The sequence below is a fragment of the Perognathus longimembris genome, chromosome 15 (assembly GCF_023159225.1).
Source record: "Perognathus longimembris pacificus isolate PPM17 chromosome 15, ASM2315922v1, whole genome shotgun sequence".
Lineage (NCBI taxonomy): Eukaryota > Metazoa > Chordata > Mammalia > Rodentia > Heteromyidae > Perognathus > Perognathus longimembris.
In genome coordinates this window covers 24,295,750-24,321,909 of record NC_063175.1, presented here as the reverse complement: position 1 = coordinate 24,321,909, position 26,160 = coordinate 24,295,750, and the positions used below count along the sequence as shown (strand labels likewise).

The 26,160-nt window shown below is 35.3% G+C and overlaps 1 protein-coding gene across 1 annotated transcript in view; it reads left to right on the top strand.

The window, feature by feature from the left end:
- Window positions 1-26,160, top strand: part of Cdh2 (cadherin 2) — a 223,993-nt gene that overhangs the window by 31,079 nt on the left and 166,754 nt on the right. The window contains exon 2 of the mRNA XM_048363252.1: window positions 101-212. Within this exon, the coding sequence (XP_048219209.1) occupies window positions 101-212 (112 nt within the window). The remainder of the gene's footprint in view (window positions 1-100; window positions 213-26,160) is intronic.

The following is a 26,160-nucleotide window of genomic DNA, read 5'->3' as shown; positions in this document are numbered from 1 at the left end:
AAGATAGTTGAAAAAAAAAAAAAGAGGCCCCCATGCCTAGTGGAATGTTTCTCAGTTGAAGGAGGCAGCAATCATTACAACTTTTTTTCTTGTGTTGCAGGCTTCTGTAGAGGCTTCTGGTGAAATTGTATTATGCAAGACTGGATTTCCTGAAGATGTTTACAGTGCAGTCTTATCGAAGGATGTTCATGAAGGACAGCCCCTTCTCAATGGTACCATCTTTTAAGATATGTTTGTGCATACAATATCGATGCTTTTGAAACACATTAGTCATTTAAAAAGTCTGTAGATCATCTGTATGGTATAAAGAAGTTTTTCACAATCTCTGTAATGAGATTGTAGGGGCTTTGTTTTAGGATTGCAGAATAGCTCATGTATCTCTCACATACACAATTGAAAGGCTCCTGGTCTTTGACAATTTCAAATCTCTTTTCAAAAGTCTGTGGTAAGTCCTTTACACAACTGCTTTTCACTGTATTTCTGCATATGCTTTTCTTATTTAGAAGAACTGTTTTTCAGATGTCTAATTCCAGTAGTTTTTTAAATTATTATAAGCATCTCCTTAGAATTCCCAATTAATGAAAGAAAATTATTATAATATCACCTCTGGTAAAATATGTCAAAGTTTAATATTTAACTAAATTATAGTAAAAAAGTTTAACAAGTAATGTTTCAGTTCTGGAGCATGAAATCTGTGTTTTTTATGATATTGTTTGTGGAAATTATTAGATGGCTGTAGCATATGTAAATCTCAAATATAGACCCATTTTCCATGTAAATATGGATCAAGCTCATTATAGTTATATGAAAACTCATGCCAATGAGTATAGATAAAATATGAAGTACAACCTGGGCACAAAAAGCAGTGTTGAAAACCACCTTCCTCTAGCTCCAATAGATAGCAAATACAATTTTGGATAGTGGTATTTTCATGTGCTTATTTATCATTATGCCAAATGTCATTGAAATGTGAAAGCAAGAAGAAAATTGATTAGTAAATTATATTTAAGCCATATTTTCTCACAAATCTTGCATATCTCAGAAGCTGTTTTTGAACGTTGCATTTAGAAAATCTGTATAACCTCAACTAATTAATTTACACAGTGCTCTACACATAGCCTTAATTGAAGTGTTTCCATGACACCAACAAATATTCCTGTTACAGTTCTTTAGAATATCATAGAAGACTTTGAAATGTAAATGGCTTCTTACCTATTAAAGTTCTTTGATGCATCTTCCATTTCATTTTAATTTTCTGTTATGTCTCTTATGTCCAACTAGTTTTTCTAAGAGCTGATTTTTAAGATTTTCTTAAAGCTGTCCTCCACTGCCTCATTACATGGTATTTTAATGGGTGCCTGAATTGCTGCTATCTCTAGAGCACAATGGGTGACAGGATGGCAATTTAATTCAAATCATAATGTGTAAATTTTGTTTAGTTCAGTGTGAATCTTGAAGCTCATGTTTTAATTTTCTTTGAATCTGTGAATTATTAAGCATCATCCTAAATTGTGTAATATCGAGATATTATTTGAATATGTAAAGAGATTTAATTCTAAGAAATAATTGAGACATATAAAATATCAATGGAATTTGCATCTTTGTAATACTTTTTTTGTGATTTATTTTTAAGTGAATACTAACTTCCTCTCAAGTCTCACAATTTGTTGGTTACAAATAAGCACATGGCCTGTCACTAGAAGCCATTGATTTAAGATTACTTGTGCATGTTGAATGGTTTTGAAAATAACACATTGTTTTCTAATCATTTGATAATGCTGCTGACAGCATAAAATGAAAATAGTTTTCCTCCAGCATCTTTTTAGTCTAATCTAGACACTTGAGATCTTTGCAAACATTGTAAATGTGAAAGATTAAAAACAATTTTTGACTTTGTGCTGAGAACAGTATGATAGAGATTTCCATATATCATGCTATTACTTTTTTTTTTCTTCCCTGAGATTTTAAATAACATCAGCATCTTAAAGCTTATAACATACTGATTAAAAATGTTGGTTAGTAGAAAAAATAAGTTTTTGAAAGGAGGAAACTTTCTTATGCTTTCGTAAGTCCCAACATCCTTCTTTCCAAGAGTGTCCTTACCATTTAATATTTCTTACAGAAAAATTGTTCCTGAAAATAGTTTTAGGCTTTATCTTTCATGTATTTTTGAAGATTTTAGCGGTATGGTTATCTCTCTATACACAAAGCACAAATAGGTTGCCATATTATTTTAATGAACGTTGTATACTGCAGTCTTCATTCCGTTCATTTTATTTACCCAGCAGCAGAAAGGGACCCATGGACTAGTCAAGGAGACTGATTACTTTTGCCATGGCTTAGTGGGCTATATGGTTTAAGGAAAGAAATAATTGTACATAAGAGGTACATAACAATCTTTGAGGCCTTTGCTTTATAGTATATTCTGCCATTTAAGCTTGACCTTAGAGTCATCACTATTTAATTTCATATTTTTTTCTCATTTTGTTCTCTCTTTGTTCTGCCAGAAACATCCCTTTTTAAGTATTATGGCATACATGGGTTTGGCCTTTTTTAGGATCAATTTTAGTATACTTAGGCAGTAATTTTAAGTTGAGCTTTTCTGTTCTATTTTTTTTTTCATTTTTTTCCTCTATTATAAATGTGTGGTACAGAGGGGTTACAGATTCATATGTAAGACAGTGAATACACTTCTTGTTCTACTTGTTACTTCCTCCCTCATTTTTTCCTCTGCCTACCCGCGTCCCCTTCCCCTCTACCTCCAAGAGTTGTGCAGTTGGTTTACACCACATCATTTTGTAAATGTTGTCTTTTGAATGTTTTGACTTTTTGTTCTTTGTCTCTTGATTTTGGTATTCCCTCTCCCTTCCCCAGTTCTAATACCTGTATAAATAGTATCCAGGGTACTCAGATAAGATACAGTGGGGGTACAGCACAGGAAGGGAATACAAGAGAAACAAAACTAAACAAACAAATCACACAGACAAACAGACAAGGAAAACAAATGTATGAGTTCACATGACATGTTGAAAATAATTACAAAAGTGGTATAACTCTTGTTTCCATAACGTGTAGTTCATTTCACTTGGCATCATCTTTTGTCATCATATTGATGTAGCTATTGGGGTATTTTGATCTTCTTCATGACTAGCCTAATCATGTACTAGCTATTCCCTATGAGGGACACCATAGGGTTTCTTTGGGTCTGGGTCCCTTCACTTAGTATGATTTTTTTTCCAAGTCCTTCCATTTCCTTATGAATGGGGCAGTGTTGTTCCTTCTGATGGAGGCATAGAGTTCCATTGTGTATATGTACCACGTTTTCCTGATCCACTTGTCTACTGAGGGGCCTCTCAGTTGGCTCCATGTTTTAGCAATGACGAGTTGTGCTGCGATGAACATAGTTGTGCTGGTGGCTTTAGTGTGTTCTTGCTTGTAGTCTTTTGGGTAGATGCCCAAAAGTGGGGCTGCTGGGTCGTAGGGGAGCTCTGTGTTTAGCCTTCTTAGGAACACTGCATTCAAGAGGGGTTGAACAAATTCGCATTCCCACCAACAATGTAGTAGGGTTCCCTTTTGGCCACATCCTCTCCAGCATTTGTTATTATTGGATTTCCTGGTAATGGGCATTCATACTGGGATGAGGTGGAATCTCAATGTTGTTTTGATTTGCATTTCTTTTATGGCCAGTGATGTAGAGCATTTTTTCGTGTGATTCTTGGCCATTTTCATTTCCTCTTCAGAGAAGTCTCTTTTTAGGTCTTTAGCCCATTTGTTGAGAGGTCTGTTGGTTCTTTGATTATTTGTTTTGGAGGAATTTAACTTTTTGAGTTCTGTTTATAGTTTAGATATCAGGCCTTTGTCCATTGTATGGCTGGTAAAGATCTTTTCCCAATCTGTGGGCTTTCTATTTATCTTGGAAGCTATGTTCTTTGCCTTGCAGAAGCTCCACAGTTTGATACAGTCCCACTTGTCCAGCCTTTCTTTTATTTGTGCATTTCTGGGCTTTTGTTGAGGAAGTTTCTTCCACTGTCTGTTCTATTTTTTCAACATAAATCGTAGCTCCTCATGCTTGCAATTTCTTTTAATTTCTCATGGATGACATACAGGGAGAAGAAGGCAGTGTCTTGCTAGTTTATATAATGTGGTTTCATGGGATATATCTGGCATGCTAAACCTTGTACAAAAATTCCATTTTTGATATATATATATAGAGAGAGACTATGAATGCTAATTAGTTTTCAAACCATTGAGTAACCATCTCTTTGAATGTACTTGAAAGTACTAAGCTTGAGGATCTAAGGTGATAGTACTCATGATTGAAAGGTTATGGAGAAAAATCATGAAATATACACACTAGACATCTGTTCAGGAGCAGCCTGTCTTCTTTTATCCTCCTGTTAATTTTTGGTTGTCATAGATTTTATAGAAATAACATAACACATCTAAAGAACCAGACCTGCCCTTCTAGATTATCTTCTGTTTTTCTTTTTTTTTTTTATCATGGTTTTTGCCATCTACCTTCATGTCTCATGCTGTATCATGTGAACACTTGTACTTGTTGAAGATACTCTAGCATTTTTTAAATGGCTATACAGACCCATGATCTATTTTGTTAGCCAAACCAGACTTTGCTTAACTGTGTCTCTATTTTTGAACATACAGGTTGTTTCCAATTTTTCTGTCTTATATATAGCGCTGCTATGGAGATTCTTTTTAGAGAAATTTGATTTTTCTTTAGAGATATTTTCTGTGGGAATTTGTGTTTGGAAGTAGAATTACTAGGTCAAAAGGAATACAGTGTTTGATAACTGTTTTAGTTGGTTTTATGAATTTACAATTTTTAAATGGATTTTATAGGAATCTTCTTTACAAGAGTTAAAGTATGTTCTTTCAGAGTACTCATAAGTAATTTTACAATGTTTTCCCTTTTTTGCTGTAAACTATCTCTGAAAAAATATTTCTTTTGTTACTCTGCAGAATATATGTGTTTGCCTTTATAAGTTAGGATTGGTTCTTCTGTGTTTAGGTCATCATTTTTACCTTGCATTTTTCTATTCTGTTTTCAAAGCATTTATTGCTAAGCCCTTCATTTTACAGACAAGCAAATTAGAGCTCAGAGAGATTATAGGCTTTTTCTCATGATTATATAGCTCTTTGGACTGTTAGCTTCAGCCCTAGAATTAGAACTCAGGCTTCCAAATAATTAATTCAGCTCTAGTGATACTGATGATCTCTCTCTCTCTCTGTCTCTCTCTCTCTCTCTCGCACACACACACACACACACACACATACACATACACACAGAAGAATGAAGGTTGAAGGGCACTAGTTTTTGGTCTCAGATGTATAGTGGCAACTTTCTTAGAGTTGGTTTTTTTCCCCAAATTTGGACTATGGCTTTGGCACTTCTAGACATATTTTGGAGATATTAAATTTAAAACAGAGTACTTCCTCTAGTTAAAAATAAATTTTCACTCAGCATTCTGTGCATACCATTATAAGCAGGAAAATATAAGTCTCTGGAAGATATTTAGTCTGCAATATTTAACTTATACTCCACTCGAAAGGGAAAACAAAACTTTTGTAGTAGAATATACTTGAAAATAAAATAACCACACTCATAAATTTCAATTTTTTTGCTAACAGTGTGCCTGACATTCTGGAATCACAACCACACTGTGACTTTGCACAGAGGCTCTTGGTCTGCCTTTCCTGTGGAAGTCATGAGTTATATTCTTGAGTGTTTTTCATTGGTTGTCTAAATGCTTAGACATTTCAACTAAGTAAATTCCTCCAGATCTGGTCAGCATAAATAGCAACCAGCAATTACCATAAATATTTTTAGTAATCCATTCATATTCACCACCTCTGGGCAGCACATGATGATTATTTTCAACTAGATGGAATTTGATTTAGATTAGTTTGCTTACTCATTGAGGCTTGTCTGCGTTAAATGGGAGCTACAGTGTTGGACTGTTCTTATTAGTTTAGTAGAACTATACTGTATAGCTGTACTAATTTTAAAAATAGGAATACGTACCTTTGTATGACATGTTTTACTGAATTATAAAAGAGACCCGTTTCTGTTAATCTGCCATGAAACCATGGCTTTTGTTTTTTCTTTTAAATGGTTGGTAAATTTTTACTGCTAAGTGTGCAAATATTTTTAAATATTTGAAAGGTGAGTTTGTAAAATCAGGCAGGCTTTTGCCATCCATTGATTTTCATTTGATTATAGAAAGTAATATGAGATTGAGTGGATCTTGGTGCTAAATTAAGGGGGAAAATACATGAAATTCAGCCAGGAACATTCTCATGAATGACCTTGGCATATGTGATAGGTGGCAGGATTTTCTTTTCTTTCTTTCTTTTGTTTTTGTTTAGTTTTGTTTGCTAGTACCAGAGTTTGAGTTCAGGGCTTCATATAAACTTGGCTTGCTCACTCAGCTGGTTCTCTACTACTTGTACAATGTCTCCACCTCAGATTTCTGCTGTTTATTTTTGAGATTATGAGTGTCACAAATGTCAGGTCCCACTCAGTATACTGAGTAGGTACCATTATACACATGAGCCAATAGCTCCTGGTACTTTTTTTTTAATTAAATTTTCTTTATTGTTATTATAGAGGTGATATAAAGAGGGATTACAATTACATGAGTCAGGTAATGAGTACCGTTCCTTTTGTACAGTGCCTTCTGTTCCATCATTCTTTTCCAGTTTGTCCCTCCTCTATCCATGAGTTGGATAGTTCACTTTCATCAATGTCCAGTGAGCTACACTATTGTACTTTTACACCCTTGTCCTTTTTTTAACTGTATAGTAAGATCAAGAAAAGAATCAAGAACTTTCAGCCTTACTTTTATTATAATTGTATGCAGACTTTAATGCTTGGAAAATTTTCTATCTTTTAGGAGGTGTTTTTTGATAACTGTGCTATAACTATCAACAAGTCTAGTTGTGCTATTCTTCTTACGGTCTTTTGTCAGTTATTTCCAGACTTTGGTAGTTTGGGATAGTGAAGGCTTACTTCTCCATTACCTTGCATCCAGAATATATGTGTTAAAACATCTCAAGGTTCTACACCTACATCCTTAAAAGCACCAGCAAGCAGACAACTTAGATATTTGAAATTTGGCCTTATTCTGTCTGCCATCTTAATCGGTATGGTGAACATCTAGCATGGGCTAGAAAATAAATACCAAACATAAGAATAATACATATGTGTTAGATACTATGAGGAAAACTAAAGCAGAAAAGGGAGAATAGTTGTTTCTGAAGTTTCAATAGGGAGGTAAAGAGATGACATAGATGACAGTGGAGTGAAAACTGGTGTTGATGTTGTTCAAGGGCTGTAGATATATTAGGGTTCAGGCATTGCCAACAGATTAAACAGCAAGTGCAAGGACCCTGAGGAAGGAGTGTGTCTACAATGTTGAATGAGTAGCAGTGAGCCCGGGACTGGAGTGGAGAAAAAGAGAGGAGGAGGGCAGATAAGGTCAGAGCAGTAATGGGCTACTTTGTATGGTGCATTGTAGACCATTCTAAGGACTTTGGCTTTGACTATGAGAAGGTAAAGAACTATTAAAGAGCTTTCAGCAGAGGAAGGACATGATCTGACTCTCAAAGCAGGATATTATTGGCTGTTATGTTGCAGAAAGACTAAAGGATAAGAGAAAAAGATCAGAGAGAAAGTTGGTAATGACCTAGGTGGGAGAAGGTGGAAATAATGGATCAGCAATGAGGTAAAAGGAAGGAACTGGGTTTTGAATTTTAAAAAAAGTTAGTCAAGTGAAATTTACATAATGTAAAATTAACAGCACACCGCACTTATTATTTTCAAAGTGCTGTGTAACTGCACTGTGTAATTTCTATCCAGTTATATGCACATCCTTTATTATCAAAGAAAAGCCCTCTAACTGCTAAGCACTTGCTCCCTTGTTCACCTTGCTTCACCAGATTTGGACCTTGCCTCCTTCACTTAACGTAATATGTTGCAAGTTTACCCATGATCTAATTTGTGTCAGTACCTCATTTTTTTTAGGGACTAATAGTATTCAATTTCCTGCTCACATACACACATACACACATATGATGTGTGTATATTTTATACATATGCCTAACTTTCATTTATTGTTGATATATGTTTAAGATGTTTTCATCTCTGCGCTATTTTTAGACAGTACAAGTATGTGTACTACTTATGAGTACGTATTTTCATATTGCTTTGGGTATACACCCAGGTATGGAATTGAGAGGTTTTGTAGTAAGTCTGTGTTTTGCTTTTGGAGAATTTACCAGATTATGTTCTACAGCAGGTGAAGAGCCATATTCTATTCTACCTAGAAAGCACGTGGCTCTGTTTCTTCCACACATTTGCCATCGCTTACTATTTTACATTCATTTTCAATGTCGCCATCCTTGTGGGTGAAATGGTATCTCATTTATTTGTTTTGCATTTCTTAAATGACTACTGATGTTTTCTGTCTTTTCATGTGTATCGCTTATATATCTTTTTGGTAGAGATATTCATTTAAATTCTTTGCCAATTTATTTTACTTAACTGTCTTTTTTTCTGTAATAAGTTTTCATATATCCTGGATACTTTTTTCTGATACATGATTTCTAAATATTTCTGTTATTCTGTAGATTTGTTATCTTAGTCTGCTTAGACTACTATGACAAAGTATTATCAGTTGGGTGGCTTATCAACAGTGAAAGTTAATATCTCACAGTTTGAAAGGCTGGGAACTTCAAAGTGTGGGAAGGAAATTTGATGTCTGATAATGGTCATTTTCCTCATAAAGACCATCTTCTCATGGGCACAAGTGGTAAGGAATCTGTCTAGGACTTCGTATAAAGAATACCATTCATATTAAGGATAGGGTACTATTCATCTAATCACTTTCTAAGAGTCTTATCACAGTGGTGGTTAGATTTTTAGTATATGAATTTTGAGGGCAATATAAATATATATTCCGGCCATAGAGAAGTCTTTTCAATTTATTTCTTTTTCATTATGTTGATATGTGTCCTTTTTTTTTTGCCAGTCCTGGGGATTGAACTCAGGACTGGGGTGCTCTCTCTGGCTTCATTTTGCTAAAGGCTAGCACTCTACCACTCAGGACACAGAGCCACTTTCTGCTTTCGCTGTTTATGTGGTGCCAAGGAATCGAACGCAGAGTTTCATGCATGGTAGGCAAGCACTCTACTCCTAAGCCACATTCCCAGCCCAATATATGTTCTTTATACATATTTTTGAGGATTCAGAGTCCCCCTCTGTACTTTTTCAGTGATGTCCTTTGATGGACAAAAAAGTTTTAAAGAGGCATAACTTAATGTTGTTGCTCTTATTTTTGAGATTACCTTTAAGAAACCTTCATAGAACTAAAGGCTGTGATTTACCTGTTTTCTTCTAATGGTTTTGTAACTAAAGAAACTTTCATGTTATTGATCTGTGTTTGTGTATGGTGTTAGATAGTTTTTAGATTGTTTTCTAAGTATGCTTTAAGATATAGCTGACAGGGGCTGGGGATATTGCCTAGTGGCAAGAGTGCCTGCCTCGTATACATGAGGCCCTGGGTTCAATTCCCCAGCACCACATATACAGAAAACGGCCAGAAGTGGCGCTGTGGCTTAAGTGGCAGAGTGCTAGCCTTGAGCAAAAAGGAAGCCAGGGACAGTGCTCAGGCCCTGAGTCCAAGGCCCAGGACTGGCCAAAAAAAAAAAAAAAAAAGATATAGCTGACAGGATATGATGAATGGTGGATATATGTATTTATGAAAAAAATTGAGATTCACTGCATGCTGCTTATTTGAGTACTGGGAAGGTTGTTATTGCTTGTGTTAAAGAACACCAGGAGCTCAATTTGAATCTGTTGAATTGAAGATGTGAGATATCAGGACAATGACACATGATTTCAAGTTCATTGAAGAGGACCCAGCTACAAAGAAGACAGTGCCAGTTGTATACAGTGTAGCTAAACTATGGCACATTAAGAAGCTAGTTTGAGGAGGAAACCAAGGAAAGAAGAGAAACAGTTTTGATATAAAAACTTTAAGGATTCTAGTGTAGGAAATCATAAACTGAGTAAGGACATGAGACTGAGAGAGCAGAGAGGTGGGAGAGATGCATGTATAGGGCAGTGTCTTAGATAATACATAAAGAAGTATTTCTAAGGATCAGTGTATTCATCTTCAAAAGAGATCAACTCACATGAGCACTGAGAATTCACCAGTGGATTCAGCACCATGGAGTTATTCTGATACAAAGTCTCAGGGACAAGGTTGCAAAAGCTTGATTTGTGTGTATATGATAGGTGGATGGGGGATGTTGAATACAGATTAAATTTTCTACTAAAAGAAGGAGAAATTGAGTCAGAGAGGAAATAGGTCAACTAGGGAATAAATTTTCAAGGTGGGAGTTAATATGTTTAGATGACAGGGGAGGCTGGAGAGGTCATGGTACAGAAGAGTGGAGACAAATACAGTTACTGGGTCAGTATGGAGTAGGCCTTGGAAATGAGATGAGGTGTGATCAGACCACACATGTGGTATGTACCTGGATTTACAATGCATTATGCCATGTTTTGTTGAGTTACTCCTCAAATGGTTAAATGTCTTTATTTCAACTGGTTTTTGTCAGCAGACGTTTTCTACAGAAATGACATAGAGGATAAAAATGAAACCCTTGTGGTGTTTGCTGTTTCACTGCTGTCCTATCCTGGACAGATGGCTATCCATTCTCTGCAAGAGTACTAGTGCCACTTGCTTTCCCAAAATGGGAAGGATATCCCTCCCTTTCCAAGCCTTCTCCATCCTTGGAAAATTTTATCTGTCAAAAAGTGACTTCTTAAAGAGTTTCACTGAAGCATATGTCTTAAAAATTTTTATCCATTGGTGCTTTTGGCACCATGTAGAACAACTGTAGTCCCTTATGCTCTGATGATTTCCTTCACCATTTGTTCATTTCAGCAAGTATTGCTGAACACTTGTCCCTTACCACACCTATGTCAAAGAAATAGGCAATAAAGTTCAATAGACCAGGAGAAGCCCTGTAGAAGGTGATTGCTGGTAGACATCTTCAGATACCTCAACAGGATTTCCTGAGTTCCTTTAATTTGATTTCTTAGCTGAACATTCAACAATTTCTCAGTGGTGTTTGAACATTCTACTTCACTCTCTCCTCCTGACAGAGGAAAGTGAGTTTCCCTCTGAACATAATACCTTGTGCCCTGGTGTGTACCACTGGCATCCCTCTTGCCTTTGATGTGAATGCAGCACTTTCAGCCCTAGGTGGAATTGGCATTATTTATAGCTGTATTGTTCTGTTTGCTCCTGCTAAGGTTGTAGTTAACTAAATCTCCTGGGTGCTTTTCAGACACACTGCTTATCATCTTGCACTTGTAAAATTGATTTTTATACACAAATGTTAGACCTGTAGGTTGAGGTTTTGTTAAAGACCTTAGCTTCAAACTAATCTGCAAAATCTATTAACAACCAAATACACAGCAACCCTGGGAAACAACATCAGTATTTTGAATCCTCTGTAAAACTCATGGAGTAAAATCTTTCCTTCCTTCCCTCCCTCCCTCCCTTCCTCCCTCCCTCCCTCCCTCCCTCCCTCCCTCCCTCTCTCTCTCTCTCTCTCTCACACACACACACACACACACACACACGTATGTACATGTCAAACAGAGACTCACAAACATTCACACATTTTCTTTGAGTCATTAAATGATTCAATCATTAAGTTCCCTACAGCAAGTGACAGACATATGTAAAAATTATATTTCAATTTTTGGACCATGACTTTCTTCAAATAGTTTTTGTAATGTCAGGCAGTAGAGAGAGTGCAGCTATATACTTTCTTTTTTTTTTTTTTGCCAGTCCTGGGGCTTGGACTTAGGGCCTGAGCACTGTCCCTGGCTTCTTTTTGCTCAAGGCTAGCACTCTGCCAACTTGAGCTACAGCGCCATTTCTGGCCTTTCCTATATATATGTGGTGCTGAGGAATTGAAACTAGGTCTTCATGTATAGGAGGCAAGCACTCTTGCCACTAGGCCATATTCCCAGCCCACAAGTGCAGCTATATAAAGGCATCAATAACAGGGAAGTTGTGTTATCACCGCATCATGGCAGTATGTCTACTTCAGATTACTGCTGAAACATGAATTTCATTTTTAACAAAGAAATAAAAAGCTGCCTGTTTTCAAGAATCATATAGCTTATTATAAACTGTTCATTTCTTTTAGTACACTTTATGTCAATAGATGGTTCTCCTGTGAACAAATAGAACAAAGAACAAGACCAAAATCTTTATCATATTTATTGACATGATCACATTTTGTGGGGCTGGGCATCAGTATCTTTGTGTTTTACCTGTGCCTCTATAGGAGGCAAAGGTTGTCTTCTTTAATTGCTCATTGTTGAATCTTTTATAGGTGGTTTTAGTTGGGATTTTACTTTGTAAGGAGAAAGTTGTTGGCAGCCTTGTTTGCAGGTTTTCCTCCTTCAGTGTGAAAAGATACTCTTTATGGGTGATGTAATTTGCTGTTATATGTATGTATGGGGTGTATCTTAGGGTTCTTTCTATGTAGAATTGTATTTGATGCTAATATCCATACTTTGTTGTATCAAGAATGAAACTGAGAACATCACTTCTGAAGATTGTGTGCATTTACACTGGGGCGTGCCTCTGTGTATGTGTGTCTTTCCAGGAGCCAGCCACTCTGTGACAACACATCACTTTTCCTGTGATGAGAGTTTTCCTTACTGAAAGGAAGTTCCCTTCAACAAATGTACTCATTAGCTTTTATTATTATTATTATTATATTATATATTATATATTACATATAATATATGTAATATATATTATTATTGTAGCACCTTTTGTGTTGACTGCTACAAGATTCTGCCATATTTCTGTGCATTGATTTTTTTCCAGTTCAATTTTTTTTGTTTTCTGTGACTGTATTAAAAAAGAAAATGGATTTGAAATTCTCTTGAATGTCTTTAAATCCAATAGCATTGTTTTTTGTTGTTGTTGTTTTTGTTTTTCAGATTTTGTAGTGCTTGAGAATTAACTCAGTTGTTAAAGTGTGACTACCTGGGCTCCATCTTAAACTTGAAGTCTGCATGTATGTCTGCATGTATTCAAGTGAATTACAAGTGATTCTGATGAATGTGGCTTTTTATCACACTTATATAGATGGCTTTAGTATTTATCTTCATAGTAGAAAGACATGTCATGTTCAGTTCTGTATATAGACAGTCAAACCATACTAATCCATATGGATATCCAGGAGTGTTTGGGACGACTACAAATTATCTTCTGCCTTTTTATGTAGAAGCCTACTTTTTGTCTTTGTTTGGACAGATATTGCCAATATCTAAAATAGAACTTGAAAAAAAATCTAATTCATGTTATCAATGGACCAGATCCTATCTTGTATACACCATTATTATATGTTTGTTTGCTTTAAAGGATCTGGATATTTATTTCAGCAGATGCTCAAATAGAGTAGCAGGTTTTAATAAAAAATGGTAAGTAAATACAAACTAAGGTTCTTTGCTTACCTGATAATAGTAACAAACTAAAGACTATAGTAAAAGAAAATGTCCCCTAAGATCTACTTCTCATTTCATTCCTAGAGCTGAGAGGTCCTCCCTCATGTCCACTTGACTTACCTGCTGAGACTGTGGTCTGAGTTGGTTGTTCTAAGAGGCAGAAGCAGCTGTTAATATCACTTTTGATTTTCTTTTGACCTCATCTGGCCATTCTGGTACTCTCCTTTTCATCTCTATCCTTGGTAGTTTGTTGGATTCTGTTTTCAAAACCTATAAATCAGGTTAGTTCATTATTACTTTGACTATCATTTCAAAAGTTATCTTTAAATTTAGCATTTTCAGATTTAGTACATGTTATAAATTTAAGAAAGTGTTGACAACAAGGAAGTTACAGGAATTAGGAAGTATTTGTGTTCTATGTATTTATTCAACAAATGTCTTTTTTCTGCTGTTTATGAAGAAGTCACTGTCATTGCCTTGCAAAATGCCAGTGCCTAGATAACACTGATTAGTTGTGGTAGTGGGGTAGAGTAATTATTTGTGGAAGTCATTTGAATTATAAATGTTTCCTTAAAGAATTTCTACATGATTTTAAAGGGCAAAAAATAATGAGACACATTAATGATAAGATCAGAGATTAATGTCCAAGGAGTTGAATATTTGTTCTCCTAATTTCTTGGTAAAATTAAGTTCTGAAAATTCACAGTATGCATATATATGTATAAAATATATGTATATATGATTATTTCTTCCATCAATCATTTAGTTCTACTGTGGCATCTTTTGCTGATTTGGCATCTCTTCTATTCATACAAAAGACAAATTTATTGAAGGATTTTGTTGTATTTATAATGCAGGAAATCATCTCTTATAGGGTAACCGTGTACTATTTCTCAAAGTCACATAGTAATTCTCAAATATGGTGTGCTCACTCCACTAACCATTTACAAATTAACATATAGCATCAATTTGAAACCCATGTTATTGATCCATTCTCCTAGATTTGTATTTTATATTTAAATATACTGACAGTTTAACTACATCTTAAGGAATAATTTCTTATTTTCCAACAACCATTAAAATAACTAAGAATAGGTTCATCCTACGTTAGTTATTGATATATGTGTTTGCTTTTCAGGCACAGATACTTCATCAAAGCCACATTATAATTTGTGGGAATCAGGATACTTGTGGCATTCAGAGTGGTTAATTGTAAATAAAGTCTAGTTTCACAACATTTTACATGTCTTGAATAATTTTATAAACCTTACTTTAGATGTTGTAAGATGTGTAAGCGCAGACTGTGATCTGGGATTGTGCTCTGACTTCTGTTTATCATAAATGGACCTTTTCCTACTGCCTGTGACATCAGTATTTCTCAGTAAGTATACTTCTGATGGAGCATTTTGGGCACATTCCATTTTCTCATGTCCCACATGCCAGTACTCACTTACTTGGCAAAGATTTGCCATCCATGTTGCCAGTCACAGTGCAAATTCGTTTTCCCATCTGTTTCTCAAGAATGATCCTAAAACCTTTCTTGATTTTATTGAAATGCCAGTGAGTGCTCTTAAGGTTCTTCTGTGGTCCTTGATTTTACTATTCTGTCTTTGTGAGCAAGTCTATTTTCAGCAAGTCCAAGTTCTGTTTTGAGGGTAGGGCCAGTAGTTGGCATCATCAGCTATCTGTGTAACATACTTTAAGGCATAAGTATTTTCTTTAGAGACAGTAATTAATTTCTATGGTGGAGAATAGGAGACAAATGCAGCACCTCAGCTTTGCAGTATACAGAGATAAGAAGTTATGCCTTTAATGTAGATATAGACATCAACTTACTAGTTTCTCCTAGACTATCTGTTAAGTGAAGATTTAAGTGAAAAGCATGAGAAAGCTACAAAATTTCATACAAAGCCAAGCATGGGATATCATAGCTCAATAATATTATTCATAATAGATTTTATTTATCAAGTCAATTATATGTGCCCTGTTCTTAATAAAAATTATCTCAGGTCTTTAAAATTGTCTTGAAAATGTTAATCTGGTTCAGATGACTACAGAACCTCTGGAAACGCTGTTGCTGCTGTTGATGGATGACATACTGCTATTATTGGTCTTTTAACCAAAAAAAATATATATATGCATATATACATATAATTTGAATTTTTGGAAACTTTAGCTGTGCTATCAACTTTAGAAAAAGTTTCCCAGTTTACTGTGTTGAGTTGGTATTATACAGAAATTAATAACTATATTGGTATAGAAATGTAAAACTTAATTTTTTTCCATTTGTACAAGGTAAAACACACTGTATTAAATATGTAAGGTTTTTTCTATGTGGATTAGGTTACAGAAACTAATAAAGTATTCTCTAAATAATGAAAAACATGTTAATCTGTTTATGGTAAGGGAATTCAGATACAAATATTTTAAAGTTACTTACTAAAGGCATATAGTTATTGAATAATGGCACTAGGATTTGAAATGAGGCATATGGAGTTTCTACTCTTATGTTTCATTTTTATTTTTGATTTTGTTCTTCAGATAGTGTCTTTATGTAGCCCAAGCTAGCCTTTTTTAAAATATATATATATTTTATTATCAAACTGAATTACAGAGAGGTTGCAGTTTCATACATTAGGCATTGGGTACATTTCTTGTACTGTTTGTTACCTCGTCCCTCATTCCCCCCTCCTCCCTCTCCCTTTCCCTTCCCCCCACCCATGAGTTGTTCCGTTCATTTACACCAAACAGTTTTGCAAGTATTGGTTTTGTAGTTGTTTGTCTTTTTTTACCCTGTGTCTCTCGATTTTGGTATTCGCTTCCAATTTCCTAGTTCTAATACCAGTATACCCGGTTTCCAATATACTCAGATAAGATACAGAGAAAGTGTAGGTACAACCACAGGAAGGTGATACAAGAAGATCATCAATAATAGAGGCTACAGTTACATATGGCACGTTGAAAGTAGTTACAACTGTGATATAACAATCGTTTCCATAACATGGAGTTCATTTTACTTAGTATTTTCTTATGTGTTCGTAAGGGTATAGCTATTGGACTCCTGTGACTTGCCTAAACCTGTGCTAATTATTCCCTATATGGGAGACCATAGAGTCCATGTTTCTTTGGGTCTGGCTCACTTCACTTAGTATAATTTTTTCCAAGTCCTTCCATTTCTTTACAAATGGGGCAATGTCATTCTTTCTGATAGAGGAATAAAATTCCATTGTGTATATGTACCACATTTTCCTGATCCATTCTTCTACTGAGGGGCATCTGGGTTGGTTCTAGATTCTAGCTATGACAAATTGTGCTGTGATGAACATTGTTGTGCTGGTGGCTTTAGTGTGATTATGTTTGTGGTCTTTTGGATAGATACCCAAAGTGGGGCTGCTGGGTCATAGGGGAGTTCTATGTTTAGTCAGGCTAGCCTTAAACTAGCAATTGTCTAGCCTGTCTCCCTAATGTGTTACATTTCTGACTGTTCTTGTATTCTTTCTGATGTACTAAGCTGTCATCACAAGATTGCCTAAAAATTCAGGTGAGAGATCAACCAGATCAAGTAGGTGACATTTTCAAAAAGGCCATTGAGCTCTATATTGATTATTTCTATTGGAAAATATATCCCAAAGTTTAGACATGTTCTGAATATGCTGAGTGCCAGAATGAGGAATCTGTTGACTGTGTGTGTGTGTGTGTGTGTGTGTGTGTGTGTGAGTGTGAGTGTATGAGTGTATGAGTGATGTGTATCTGTGTCCCTTTGTATATAGGTACCCTCTTGAGCCATGAAGAAGACTTAAGCAGTTGGGAGTGGAAAGTGGAATATGGATGAAGCTTTCTTTAAAGATGGTGCGAGAAAACTGTGTGTGAATCCAGTTGAAGAGTGGATATTCTGGTGATCTCTTCAGGAACCCATTTCTTCACTTTATGTTTGCGTATTTACTTCCTGCCTCCCACAGGCCAGGCATAGCTTCACAAGAAGCTAAACTTTCTGGAAACCTCTGCCTCTCTAGGGATGAGATACTACAGTTCTTTTCTCTTACCACAGTAGCCTTTTGGGCCAATGAGATCAAATAAGGGAAATTGTCTTACTTCTCATCCTGTCTGTCTTTTGTCTCTTTGTTCCTGTTTCTCTGTTTCCCTCTTTCTTCCTTCCTTTCTTGGATGAGGACAAGAAAACAATCTCTAAAGCCCTTGTCACCCACCCACTTGTAGGCAGAGTGGAAAGAAACCTGTCCCTAAACAAAATTACTGAATTGCTGAATTAATATAATCCAGGGTCGTTTCCTATCCCTGGGCCTCTAGTCATCTTATTGATAAGCTCCGTTGATTAAAGCACTGTGAGATAGCTTTGTGTTGCCTGTAGTGAGTTGCATCCTAATTGTCCCACTGAAGGTTACCATAAAGATGTGAGCTCAGGCTTCATACCTTCAGAAGAAGGAAAGGCTCTTACAGGTAATACATTCAAAAAAAGGGACGAGACATTTTAGAGATGCTTTGACCAGGGGTATATGAATCTGTAATAGTGGCCAGCTATCTAAAGTGAGGACTTACTTACCCAGTACTCCCAATACTGAGCACAGTGCTTGACGCCTTTAGATATGTTGATAGATTAAAAGTGAATTAATATGAACAAAAGTTTGGAGATTTACTGAACACCAGAAAATGTATCCAGTTTAGAATGAAGCCTCATAGAGAATAGTTTGAATTTTTTAAATGAGGTATTTGTTAATTTACAAAGATAGAAATGAGATGGGAGCTTGTAAATTGGTAGAAAGTATCTGGCTAAAAGGAAATTTTAACTGAGCTTTAGGGGCACATTTTAGGTTATAAAATGGTTTCGGGAACAGTTTCTTCTGTACTTTAATTGTTTTCTCACTCTCTAAATGGACTCACTTTTTTTCTAAATATATTCCAAAATATTTTGCTTTCCTTACAAAATATCCTGTGAGATAGAATACACAGGGGAAAAAAAATCAAGGACTTTTTCTAGGTCATATCTTAATATAAAACCAACATGACAGTGATTGATTTTGCTGTGTGAAGATTCTATATAGGGGTGCCTGTAACTTGCCTATATAGAGGGAAAAGGTTGTCATTAAAAACCCACCGTGTGCTCACATAGGGTCTCTGCTATGATCATTTTCAATACCCCCTCCTGGGTGGTGTCTATTCTTCCAAGTTAGTGAGGCAAAAGTCACTTAGAGTATTAGTCTTAGAAGCTGACAGAAAATTTACTACTTTCTTCCTAGCAGAAAATCACCAAGCTTCAGTATTTTTAGAAAAGCCATAATGTATTAGGTGATCCTAGATTTGCAGAAAAGGTAGAAGGAATTTCTCAGGAAATTATTACTGTCAAGTACTGTAGAACTTAGGATATCATTTTGAGCTTTTCCATGTAGGTCTCTTTGTCACAGAATTACATTGATGTTTCATTGATCTTAAATAACATCTACTTTTTCAGGTTTTTGAAAATGCTTATTGGTTATATGTCTGGTTAGCTGGGAAAGTGAAGAGCTGTTTGTTTTTTAAAATTAAGATGCCAGTGAATATATGAGTGTTTTTTCTTGTCTATGTGTCTTGTTCTAAATTTTTAATGAGCTTGATCTTTCAAAAGTAGCTCACCAAAACTTAAGATTACTCACAGCTCAGTCTCCCATAGATATTTAATCCTTTTTCCACTCTAGGCCACTTTCAAGGAAGGGGTGATTGCTCTGGCAGTCTAACTGCTCTTTGGAAAGGTTTGGCAGCATGAGAAAACTCACTATGCCCCTCAGGAGGTAACATAATTTTCAACTTCAATCACTGGAGACAAGAGCTCAAATCCTCTCCTGCAGAGATCCCTGGAAGAGGCCTGCTCAGTGGCCCTGCACAGATCTAGATGGCCTCAGGACTTAGACCAATTGGTTCGGGCTTCTACATCCTAGAATGGCATGGTGTCATTACTGTATAAGTGTCCTACCTGTACAGAGTGGTTGTACACTCTTGTCTTTTAAAGCAGTTGTGGTCAAATAGTTATGCAAGAACTTTGACTTTGTGAGTCTGTATTGATTCATCTATGTATTTTACATTATGTTACCCTTTCATTTGACTGTTCAGTATTCCTTTTCACATTGTCCTGCTCCAATTATAATAGTAAATACACTGTTTCACTTTGAGTGGCAAGCACTGCCTTTTTTCTTGTGAGCATTTTGGGAAAACTGGTCTCCAGGGTCTCAGGTATGTGTCTTTGTGTCCTCCAGTGGATGTGGCTGGGGGAGGGGGGCAATCATGACCTACACATGCTCATGTTTTTTGTTAGCATTCATGCATTGATGAAATATTCATGATTCTGACTAACAATTCTTGAATACCATGCCATGGTTATGACAGTGTTTTGTGTGAATTATCTTCAGTGTACTTAACATTCATCTGTTAGATATGGGTGTTACGATTGTCAGTCTGTTTTATAAAAGGGAGTAGAAACAATGATAGGTTCATTACTCTTCCAAGGAAGTAGAAGAGTTATGCTATGCTTAATACCACATTATTTCCACTCTTTTTCTATCTTGTGGCCTAACAAGATACTTACGTTATGTAATTATAGATTTCCTAAAGAAGAATCATAATTAAGGTATCTAAATAATCACTGTTGACATAGATTTGTTCAGTTTGTATAAGTTATTAACTTATTTTTTCAAGTTGTGGCCTGGTCTAATGTCTGACAGATAACCATCTGTTTTGTAAATCATAAGCTAGACTGCCCTTAAGAAAAATACTTTATTTTTGTTTCATATACCAAATATTTTAAGGCAGACTTCTTTCATATATTTTTGACATTTATCATAATTAAAATAAATTTGCTTAAGCTGTAGATACTATTTTTATATGTAAGTTGATGGGCATTTTTTGTGAGCTTGAATTTTTTACAGCTGTGAATTAAAAATGTTAAATTTATGATATTAATTTTCTTAGGGAAAAATAATTTAGCATCCTAATGCATCAACATTGACTCAGTGCTATTTTGAAAGGCAAATTATGACTTTCAGTGGAGTAGCTATTAGCCAGAAGACTACACAAAGGCAGTTGAGGTTCATTTACATAGTGCAAGGACAAGAATTATACAATATTTGATGCTTAACTTTATTGAGTGGATTAGGATACATCTGGAAACTACCTATGAAGGGCTGATGTCCTGAGATTGTGGGTGTGACCTGTCAACTGTTGTTTGCATCTGAGATTAGTTTGCAAATTGGCTTTTAAATGTAAGCTAAACAGTAGTCCAAATCTTCTTTTTATTCGTAGCACTGGCTTATCCACCAGAATAGAATAAGTAGTCGCTATTGAAAATGTATGGCTGAGTTCATCCTATTGTGCTTTTTGTCTTTCTGTGGGGAGTAACTTCATTAATTATGGGCTTAATTCTGAATGTACCATTCATTTAACTTTTTAATTCAGGAGTACCAATGAAGCATATTCAAATAAACTCCAAATATTAGAATCAAGCAACCAAGCTTCTGTGGAGTGTAGTCAAATTTTGTACATTATGAGAAATAAACATACTGCAGATATGTTAGGTACATATTTATATTATACTTGTGGAACTCTTAATGCACAATGCACAATGCACAAAGTACTTATTTGTACTTAGTACAAAAAAGTAATGTGATTGTGAATCTTAGTTAAAATTCAAGGTTTTTCAGAACCTACTTGCATATCTTGGTTTAGCTTATTAATTCACTTTCAATGTTCATTTTCTTTCAGGAAATCAAGTGAAAAACAAACTTCATGATAAAAGTTTTGAAAGACTATCAATTGAATAGATATCTTAAAGAATGTCAATAGAATATCAAAAAATTTAAAGAATATAAAACCTAATCATCACAACACTTTTATAGAACTGTCAGATGTCAAATAAATATTTTAAATCATGTGAAGTGAGTTGTCATAGCGCCCATTGAGAGATTAGTGACAATCCACCTGCCTTGAAAATATAGGAGGTATTCTAGGATGGCAGCCGGTTTGTTACTGATTATTCTTTTATCATTTACTCCACTGTTTAAGTTGTTTGGCACTCAACATTCTGTTAGAATTAGAATGTAATATTTAGTAGTTTTGTTTTATAAACAATTGGACCACTCTTATCCTTGGCAAATATCACCAGGCACTTTGATGCTTGTGTGCATATAACTTCAAAGTAGTTTAATCATGCGATTAGTAAAGTTTACATAGAAAAAAAAATGAAAAAGGAAATGTCACATTTTTATTCCCTCAGGAAAGAATTCTCTTACTGTGTTTGTACTGTAATAGTAGCCTTGATGGACTTGTTTACATTAGTGAACCTTTACCTCCACCTGTAACCTGTAATCAATGCTACTTTTTGCTGGATCTAATTGTATTTATAACATTTGCATTTTTGACATGACTTAAATGGCTATCTTGTGGTTAGTGTTGTTATTCTGTAAATAGATTATTTTCCTTGAGTGGAATGAAAACAACTCTGTTGCCCCACTCTTCTAATCCTGAGATCTGAGGATCAAGGTACAGAATCAGCCACTTGAATTATACATTCGGTTAATCAGCAAACTGCCAGACAAATGGTGTGGCACAAGTGGTAGAATATGAGCTGTGAGCAAGAAAGCTGTGTGAAAGTACAGTTCTGAGTTCAAGCTCTGTTACTGTCATGGAAAAGAAAAGGTGGAATGGGAATTACTTTAATAACAGTAAATAAAATCTTTGTTTGCCATAGCCTGTTCACAAGGTAAATTGGCTTGTTAATTGCTCACTATGAACAAAATATATTTCTTCTGCTTGGGCTTGTGGCTGCTTCCTAAACTTTAGAAAAAGCTGGAAAAAACTGTTACTATGGCTACCAGAATTTGAATTTGCTGCCATTAGGGGGAAGCTAAATTCCCAAGCCACTCAGATGTTGGATCCATTAACTAAATCCATAACTACTCTCATAGGAGCTAGAAAGAAAGCCCTTGAGTTTTTTGTATTTTTCCCGTGCTTTGGGTTGGAGGATAGGATTACTTGGCAGTTATTATTTTATCTACAAGTGACGATATTCATAAGAGACACAATAGTTACCTTAAAATAATAATACTGCAGTTTTTTTTAACCTGTCCTTCACAATATTGCCGGAATTCCTCATACAAATAAACAGTTTTCCTGTATGAGCCCACAGTGCCTTAGACCCTTCTCTAGGACCAGCATTCACACTTTTGGACCTGGCTCTTGGAGCACTTACACAGAATCTTTACCTGCCACTTTGTAAACATTCTGGACTCATTATATGGAATTCTTACTGATGATTTCCAGCTACATGATCACATTGGTACACCTTTGCATATGTTGATCATTCTCCAGAATTCACTGCCTGTCACGGTTCACCTATCACTTCTACACAAAAGTCATCTTTTCCTTACCAGTCTGTTGGACTTTCTGGGATGGTCTGAGTATAGTCACGTTTCCATATTCTGTGTAAGTACAACTCTCAATACATGTTTAAAGTGTATGATAGATACCCTTTCCTTCTCTCCTTATTGAAATGAAATTAGAAAATATTGGACCAATCTACTCCCAAATTAAGATTTATAGATAAGACTTTAGAAGCTTCCTGACCATACTTTTATTTGTGGAAGATTGCCAAATTTGCTTTAATTCCACATACTGTGTTAAAAAGTCTAAATGAACTAGATTAATTATCACAGTAACCAGTTTGGGTGGATTTTATGTATATTTTAAAGGAGTTGACAAAGTAAATTCAGAATTGTTTGGGAGTTTGTACCAGCACCCAATGGAAAAGGAAGACGTTTTATTTTCCAGAGGTCACATACTAAATATGCACTATATTTAAAATAAATAATTCATTTTTATTGTGTGTGTGGAGGGGAGATTTTTTTAGGTAGCCATATTGACCCCTTGATTCTTTTTAAATGTCATTTTACATGTGTGTTTTTCTCAGGGTGGTGGTAGTCTTTGTATGAGAAGATTTGAACAGTTTAAAAACACACACACCTAGAAGCTCTTACAGAATAAAAATAATATGATAATCTAATAGTCTCATTTTTATTAAGTATTTACCTGTCTTTCTTTAAACGTGGACCATAGTCCTTTCAATTGGAACAGGTAACAATATTAGATAGTGCTTTTGTCCATTGATTTTTATCTTTTTTCCTGTAAACATACTAAAGTTTCCATGGGTTTTAATTTCAGTGGTACTTTCAGTTCAAATTAAGGAAAATTTTTTTAAGTCTTGCATATTTTGTATACCTCTAAGTATTTCTTAAAGGTAATTTCATATGATATTATATATATATAGTAACTAAGAGTTGTGATCACTGATCATAAATGATAGCTGAGATTTAACCATTTACTTTCTTTGCTGAAAAACAAGGATATTAGCATTTTTATAGATCTTGTATGCTTGTCAGGATAAGTATATTAATTAGTGTTTATAAAGCACAGAATAATTCTAGCAAATATTAAGTGCCAAATAAAAGTCTAGTAGGGTAGTTTAGAATTTTTTTTCTTTCTACAGCTTTTCAATGTGAAGCAAATTTGGAAATACATTTAATGTTTACATAGTCACAATTACATGAATGCATTAGGATAGCTAAGTCTTTTGATGTAAAAGGAAATTTCTGTTTACTTCCTCCTCCTTTCTCTTTCCAATGTATTTTCATTAAATCCTAGCCAGGTTATTTTAAGGAGAAAATTAGTTATAAAAATTAAGGTAAAACCCTTCCTCTTGCTTCTTAACTAGACATTGCTTAATACCAACCGCCCATCTATAGCACAGTCTTGATAAAGTGGATATATTTTATCATTTAAATTCCAAATAATTTTTAAAGTAGCTCATATTTATATCTAATACTATTTTCCTTTTTAAGATATAGTTTTATTGTTATTATTAAAGTGTACAGAAGAGCTACCATTTGGTAAGTCAGGTAATGAGTGCATTCCTTTGTTTGGACAATGTCACTCTTTCCTTTGCTTTCCCTCAATTTTCCCCTCCCATCCATGTGCACAAGTTATATAGGTCATTTTTCACATAGTGTATTTAATACTATTTTAAAATTGCTAATATAAAATTATTCACGAGAGCCAATCCAATGAATGGGTAACATGTGCTCAGTAATACTAAAACTGGGAGACCAGTTGCTGAAGATGCTGTGCTGTCAGCTTGGTGCTGGTGGCTCACAACTGTAATTCTGGCCAGTTTGGAAGATGAGAGATAAAGGATCATTTTTAAACAGAAATATTTAAGAGGTGACTTCTGAGCCAGTAGGAGCAGCAGTATGCATATGAAATGCCAGTCATCAGGAGGCCCAGGTTGGGAGGATCACAGTTCCAGGCTTGCCCAGTCAGAAAAGCCCATGAGATCCCTTCTCAACAGATAAAGCTGGGCATGGTGGCTGGTGCTTGTCATTCTAGTTGTGATGGGAAGCATAAAATAAGTGAACTATGTTTCATGCACAGGCCTGGATAGAAAACAAGACCTTATCTCAAAAATAACTAGTGCAAAAAACAAAAATAAGGTTGAACTTATAGCTAAGTGTTAGAGTACCTGCCTATGAAGTGTGAGACCTTGAGTTCAAATTCCAGCACTGAACAAACAACAAATGCTACACTGTTCAAGAAGTTAGGGGCCAAACCAGGATTTAGATTGTATTCCAGTTCAAATACAGCCCTGAGATGACTTTCAAAGGGGAGCCTTTATTTCTTTGAAAGGAATTAAGAAACTTCAGAAAGATTACTGCAGTGATCGAATACAAAATTATGCCTTTCTCTTTTTTAAATACCAGAATATTAGGGTAGTAACAGCAGATGAGAGTATTTAACCTTTGAATTTGGAAGACAAAATGGAAAGCCTTTGGGGAAATATTCACTTGACTGATGTTTAGAAATACAATTAGGCCTTTCTTTTATTTGTTTAAAATTCACAACTCTTTGACAGTGTATAGATGAACACTAATGGAATTTAGCAACATGTGGTTGACCTGTATTCTGAAAATATTTAGGGTAAGGGGTATGGTTCTATTGAGACAAAATTGTTATTCTCCTTAGAAACGTGCAAAGGAAATATTCCTTTTTTAAAACATCATTTCACCTTTAAAATATTATTCTATCTTTTTTTTTTAATCCTGAAAGTCTTTGAATTTAACAAGAGCTGTGGCTCCCTCCCTGTTCTCTAACTGAATGCTGTCTATTATTTTAATCATGTTAATCTACTACTTAGGGTAAAATGCTGCTCTGTGGCTGCCAGCGAACAAAAGTACTTTCTGTTCTTCTTTCCTTAGTGAACTGAGCTTCACATCAAGCATGGTGTGGCAAACAGTTAGGGGTTTAGTCTGAGCTGATCAATACATTCAGAACCCTTTATTTGGTGAGATCAATACTGTGTAATGAAGTCTGTGCTTCAATTCCCTTCCCAGCATCACTTATAGGGTAGGAAGGTGTCTGTTTTTCAGTTCTAAAGCAAATTTTAAATTATGTTAGAGGTTTTTGCCTTATTACTCAGGACAGACAACATTTTCCTGAACCCTTTCCAAACAAGCTCCACAAAGCTCATTCTTGGCTTCGTCTAGAGACTTGCTCTCTGTGCCTACCAA